This window comes from Penaeus vannamei, chromosome 31, assembly GCF_042767895.1.
Source record: "Penaeus vannamei isolate JL-2024 chromosome 31, ASM4276789v1, whole genome shotgun sequence".
Classification (NCBI taxonomy): Eukaryota; Metazoa; Arthropoda; class Malacostraca; order Decapoda; family Penaeidae; genus Penaeus; species Penaeus vannamei.
In genome coordinates, this window is record NC_091579.1 from 20347210 (window position 1) to 20354709 (window position 7500).

The window sequence follows — 7500 nt, forward strand, 5'->3', positions numbered from 1 at the left end:
AAGTAAGAACCGCCTCCTTCTCCGAGACTGTGCTAGGTCCCAGAGAATGAGGATCTCTGGCTCCTGGTATCAGCCTTCAAACCCCATCGCTGAACTTGGTACAGTGATACAGGTATTGTGGCCAAGGATATCAACCATATCTTTGTCAGCTCTCGCTGGAGGATCCTTCAGATCTGCATATATATATATATATATATATATATATATATATATATATATATATATATATATATATATATATATATATATATATATATATATATATATATGTATATATGTATATATATATATATATATATATATATATATATATATATATATATATATATATATATATATATATATATATATATATATATATATATATATAAGAAAGGTGAAGAAATGCTGAAATATTAATTCAGTAGATAAAATTGGTGATACGTATGTGGTTTAACACCTTAAGAATTAAAGCATATTCATCATGCTCAATAACAAGAATAATAATAACAAATAACCACAATAGAAAAAATAAAAACTAACCTGGTTAACAAAGGGACTAATTTGGTTCTTTAGTCTCAGCAGCTTGCCAAGAGATTTCTCAATCACTTGAGGGAAGGACAGGAGGCGCAGTGTGTGGCCTGTGGGGGCTGTGTCAAACACAACCACGCTGAAGTTCATCCCCTGGACGAGCCTGAGGATAATGTTTCCAGATTAGAAGCTTTTTGTTTATAACAATTTCAGAGATTACATCTTTAAAAATTACATCTATAAAAGGATATTTACATGGTAGGCAGGCGGATATATTAAATATTTGGTCTAATTTAGTTTTTTCCTTATTTGATAAACATTTTGACAATATCATCAGGGCATGAAATTTACAACAGCAATGGTGGCAACTACCACTGTGTCCTTCCAAACTCCCGCAATGCCCTAAAATTGTGAGGATTTTTTACAGCAATGAATTATTGTCACCCTAGCTGCAAATTGCTGCCATGTCCTTTTGGCCGACACAATAGCTGTGCAGACTGGATTGCCGGTGAGCAGGCTGACTAACAGCCATCAGCACAGCGCGTGCAGAAAAAATTCAGACAGTACTCAGGACAGAATGATATGTTGTACAAAAGATCAGACAATGCTGTATAGGAATCTTCCTCATGCACAGGATGCCAGCTAAATTGTACATTTTTGGATCATTGATACATGTTTTTGTACAATTGCTTGAATCTCCCTGGATTTATTGTAATTGCCTTGATGCCCTTGAAAAATGCAAAATTTGCCTAGATGCAATTAAATTTTGCTGAAATTTCAAGGCAAAAATGCAGTTTAGCCTGGATTTCCTGCCCTATATAATATGTATTTTGGGACCAATTTTTTTTTTTGGACAACCCAAACAAAACGTGACATCTGAAAAAAAGAAAGAAAAAAAGACATACCTTCAATTTACCTTTGAGGTTATGGATGAAGCAATATTCTTTTGATCTACAACATATTCCTAAGAGAATGTAAAAGGGAATATCTGAATTTCATTTTTCAAGAAAAACAGACTGAAATCAAAATATGCATGTCAAAATACAAATAAAAAATCATTAGGAATAAACAAAAACATAATCCAAAAATCACCCAGCTCTGTTGTACATGTTCATAGTCTTTCTATTGATACAACCAGATTTTTCATTAATAAACATCTGTTTCAGTTACTCTGTAAACAGTGCAAAATGTTATTTAGAAAAAACAATAATTATATATATATATAAAAACAAACAAATAAATAAATAAGGTTTATCTCCTACTAACCTCTAAGAATTACAAATCCAACAGTTCATTAGTTCCCACACCCGCAAAAACAGCCTGATATTCAAAGTTTTACAGAAGAGCTAAATCTTATGCCTAAGATTATATTCCTTTCATTGTCCTATATCATATAGATAACATCAATAGCATGAAAAGAGAAAAAAAGTCATTGCTGCTACCTTTTGTTTATGAATGAAAATAGGAATAAATTACCAATGACCATGAATAAATAAATAATACAAATATCAAATGATATAAACTATTGTGCAATAGGATAGTATGGTAGTGGAAAGGATAAAGAAGGGGAGCAAATGGGGTAAGGCAGGGATTAATAAAAGGGGGGAGAGAGCACAGGCCAATTTGATCAAATGGAGAGTATCTATGTATCTTAGGAAGAGAGAGCAATAGTGTATGATGAACACTGCAAAAGAGCCATTATGAAGCAATCAGTAGGTAATATGGATAGAAATGGGTGTCGGAGAAGTAGGAAAAATGGAATCCAGGTATGCAGTATCAGGAAGAAAGTTAGGAGTGGAAGGATCCAGACAAGGACACTGTTGTGACAGAAGGGAGTCGTAGGAGATTTACAATCTGTCACGATATCTCGGCTAAACTACTACCAATATTTTGGTATTGGTAAATGTTGCACTTTTGATCTAATATCTTCTATTATGATTACTTCTTGCCAAACTTTATCTTATTTAAAGTGAAATACAATAAAGACAAAAAAATTCAAATCTAGCAAAAGAAAAGTGAAAAAAAGATGCTGTAAACAAAATATTTTGACTAATAAGGAAATCCATGGCAAGTTGTTCTATTCACCTACAATCAAACTCAGTTCTGCATGTTGACACCATACAGGTTTAAGGGGACCATCCCAAGAGTGTAAAAATTTTGGGGTCAAACTGAGTTATTTAGCGTATAGTATAAGTACATGAATGAGGAAAATACCAAAAGAGTATTAAAGTCCAGCTATGGTTAATTCTTGGGCAGCGCACGCGAGACCCGCCAATACGTGGGGAGGTACACCGCTAATGTGCCCCCAAGTACACCTAAATGGAATTTGGTTGTTGCAATCGTGTATATGGGATTTGATAATGACATTGCACATACATATGAGTATGTGAATTTTCAAAGAACACTTTTATACCAATATCAGAAGAAAGTTATATCACAGTGATTTATGACAAAATATTTTGTGAAATATATAGAAAAAATATGTGAGTTTTGTGTACTTTTACACATGAAATATGCTTCCATCAAGACTCCCTGGTAATGTGTTATAGCTGACAAAGGGATCTGTATGTATACCAAGTACGAAGCACTAATGTTAGAAAATGACCATATGGTAATGATTAAAATATTTCCATTAGATTTCATTCCATGGTCAATACTTTACATGATCAGTAAATTTGATTTTATTTGAAATTGGTCATTTCCGCTATAAAGAGGACTTCAATACAAAGAGTACCAAAAGTCAGATTCTTGAACTTCGGGGATATGAGCGAGATAGTGATTATTTCATGTTGTGGATGACAGTACACAGTAATACCTGCTCTGAAATAAAAACTAAATAGAATTTTGAGCTTGTTTGTATGCGCAATCAGCTATTGTATCCTTTTCGTGCGTTTCCGATAAAAATATTATGTTTAGACGTTACTGTAGGTCTTGGGTACCATAAATACGCAAATATCCAACCACACCTAGGCATCTGCATGATTTTATGCACTTCTTAGTAAAGATAATGGGTGGAAAGGAATAATCACCAACTCTACACTTGTTCTTGTTGCAAACTGTTACTGTTGACAATGATCAAAGAATACTGTTTGATAGGAATAACTAATATACCATATTCCTTTACTTATAAAAGTCGAAGTAGGCCTACTAAATGAGGATGATTAAATCTTTAAACTTTATGTGCATGTGTTTACGTAAATATGATCCTCCTCCAAAAAATTATCAAAATTGAACTGCCATGTTGTATTCATGGTAGGACTTTATAACTACGATGATTTTGTACTGATATTGCCATCCACAGTTCTTCATTTCTTCAAAATTGGAGTAGAAAAAAAAAAAGTTTTTTATCTGGTTTACATTACTTCTCAAAGCATTTATCAAACTTTTTTGACAGAAATATCTACTTTTATATCCATCAAACAAACATACGAGACATACCTTTACAGAATAGCGTCCCTATTTAAAATGATAATTCCGATTGACTTGGAAAGTATTGCATCGCAAAGTACACTAAATAAGTTTATTTTTATATATATATATATAACATCATTAGATTTTGAGGAAAATAACAGAGATAATGAACTTTGGGAAGTGTCCAAAATATAAAACGTCACATCTCCATTTTTTGTTTACATTACCTTCGGTACATCCTAACTTTCGTAATTTTCGTGCAATTCACACGCAGTTGCTTTCGCTAAAGTCTCGGAGCCCTGAGGCCGTGTAAATGGCCAATGTTTGAATATTCAACTACATAAAAAAATATAGATTATCTAAAGCTGTATAAAACAGACCAAAAATAGTACTCTATGTCAACCAGTCCCCTCCCCTGCCCACCAAAAAAAGAAATTCAGAAATTAGCCTTTTACATGACCTTCAGCTAGGGTAGATCTAGCACAGTATTTTGGGGGGATTATTCAAGAAAACACTGTGGGAGTTAGGATGTACCGAAAAAGAGAGGATTTTTTTTCCCCCCAACTTTTTTGAGGCGCCTCCCCCCTATCGGAGGGCGAGGTTAAAATTCTATGAGACAGAACGCAATTATATACCCTATGATATGCAAAAAGAATCAATGAGTTATCTCCAACTGATATTTTTTTATGATGAAATGAGTAGGGAAAGGTGGGCATTTCCCAGGACAGTCACCTTAATTTGTAAGTAGATCTACATTTACAGGGTTGACTTCAATCATGGATTATACAAAAATAGGTGACCATGTTCACAGAATAAAATTTGGTTACTGTGATTAGATCAAATTTCTTTATTTACCTTTAATTATCACAGACTTACTTGTCTTCTAACCATTCAAGTTAGACCTATCCAACATATACACATACAATAACCTATTCTTACTTCATAACCTCCGCATAGCTCATGGCTTCGTCAATGCCTGGGAAAGCCCCAAGCACTTCCTGTAGTATGTCTCTGCCCATACGCATAGCATCACTGGCCCCCTCAAAGTACTCGTCTGGCAACTCTCCATATCCTATGTTAGGATCAATTTCCTGAAAAGACAACAATAACTGTATCTGCTCACGCAGCTTAAAGAAATATAATTAATGAGAAAGGATTTTAATATCTGAATCTATTTTTTTAATAAAGCATATAAAGTCTGCTGACAATTGCACCATATATATAATACAAGTTCTAGGTCTATAATGTTGTTTGATATTCAATCTCTCTTTCAAAGCTTACAAAGTCTGTTACGTATCTGACTATAACCAAAATTTAGACTACATATTCCTCAATTCCAAAAGGATGGAAAAGTTGAGCAATACAAGTGTGCTACACGTGCATATACACTTAAGCCACTAGCAATGGTACATTTATAAACCAAAAATAATATTTTCCGGGAGGCTTCTAAATCTGGGTGTCTCATATGTGGGACACCCGTAGTAAGAGGGTTAATAATAATAATAATAATAATAATAATAATAATAATAATAATAATAATAATAATAATAATAATAATAATAATAATAATAATAATAATAATAATAATAATAATAATAATAATAATAATAATAATAATAATAATAATAATAATAATAGAAAAAAATACTTATGTCATTTACCTTGTGCAACATATCTAAGTGTGATAAATGCCACTGAATGTAATTTACAGTTCTTTAGAGATTTCAGACTAAAAAGAGTACTCTCATAGCATACCTGTTTGATATAAAATGACTTACCATAGCATACAGATTCTCAAAGCCTTTGACTTTGATGGGTACTTTTGAAAATTTCTGATCAAAAGCATCTGATATGTTGTGTGCTGGGTCAGTGGAAATAATTAACACCGACTCTCGGGCCTTGGCAAGTTGTACTGCCAAACTACAACTGAAAACAGAAGCAAGAAAGTGTCAGATACATGCTTTAAAGGCAGTGTTTCCCAGACTTTTCTGCACACAATCCTGACTGTAGTTTTTTTTTCTGGTAACCCTTAAATGAGCATAGACTAATTATTGTTATTGTTAGCTAATGGTTCTTTTCTTAGATTTTTCCATAAATCTTTCAACTCTAAAATTGCAAAGTAGATATATTTGAACTACTTCCTTTTGTATATTTAGCATTTAAACATCTTTTTCCATTAATTTTTGCAAATATCCCATAACTAAAAATAACAACCTTGTGAACCTCACATGGGTTGAAAACAAATGTCATAATCCCTTGGCAAAGCAATGGCAATCATCATAAATATGAATATAAAAGACTGAACTAAACTACAAAAATTATCCTTGATTTCTTTCAGGTATGAGTAGCTGCAACAAAGTTATCATAATTCAGACAATTTAGTAGCTATTGTCCCTTAAATCATAGCAATTTTATCAAGAGCTCATTTCGCTGTAATATTGTGAAAGAATTCATAAATCTAAGTAGAATTGTTTTTGCTTCTCTGGCAAAAGAACTGTTCAAATTGTATGTAGATGGTTGTGCATGTAACAAGCATTTCTAATAAAAAATGTTTACAAGATATGCAATCCATATCATGATTAACCTATTAGATTAGGATGCTTCACCTCTATCATGTGGCCTAAAATACCAGCATTAGGCTTATGTAAGTGGACAATCTGCCAGGTGTGTGGCTTGTAGCCCAGGCACAAACAAACACTCATGTGACAAGACTTCATGCCTCTCTTTTGCATTGTAATTTTGCCTTTTTCTTTGCACAGACTCTATACCATCTCCCTAAGTCTATGATTTTGTGCAATTATAATAACAATAAGTAACACTTTGTTATTTGTATCTTTCTTTCTTTTTTAGCTATCAATAATATAACCTGCCCTGCTAGTCATAGTTGGCAAGAATATGATCCTAAGCAGTGTCCTCCCAAGAGCCAGCACTCTTCCAGTCATGGCTCATGGACTTTACATCCCACACTCATTTATCGACAGAAATAATACAAAATGAACCAATTAAATCATCCACCAACAACTTTGTGCACTCGTGCCAAGTCTCTGCCATTATCTCAGACTTCAGTCTAAAGGCTTACGATTGTAAAGTCGCATCACAGCTACACTTTCCCATGACAGAATGTTCACAGCATCTGCCCCTCAAGGCAAATTTTTTCATGACATGATGGTCACATCATCCAGATCACAGAGATTAACGGGGCCGTCACACTCTAGAACATGTTAATTATGATCAGATTTTTACAATTTTTTTAATATGTTATACACATATACTAGGATTTACACCACCAAGTTTCATATCATTTGGATAATAAACAATGAAGTTATTTTAAATACAAACAAGATTGTGAAAAAATATATATATATATAAATCTCACTTATCCATTGACTGAACTTGTTTTTAAAAAATACCACATATACTCTATAGCACTAACTTAATTTGACAAGATTCGGATTTTGAAATTTCCTCTTAGTTTAGTGGGATTTTTTTTTTTTTAATCTTCATTGTTATGAATATAAAATATAATATATGGAATTTTATCACTTGAAATGAAAATCGCATCATCGCAAAAATCACAAA

General features: G+C 32.9%; 1 protein-coding gene across 1 annotated transcript in view; it reads right to left on the reverse strand.

Moving 5' to 3' along the window:
• The window catches only part of LOC113801840 (ATPase ASNA1 homolog), a 15563-nt gene that overhangs the window by 5710 nt on the left and 2353 nt on the right, over positions 1-7500 (reverse strand). The window contains exons 2-4 of the mRNA XM_027352268.2: positions 5700-5847; positions 4861-5012; positions 523-673 (exon numbers count right to left, since the gene is read on the reverse strand). Coding sequence (XP_027208069.1) covers positions 523-673; positions 4861-5012; positions 5700-5847 — 451 coding nt within the window. The remainder of the gene's footprint in view (positions 1-522; positions 674-4860; positions 5013-5699; positions 5848-7500) is intronic.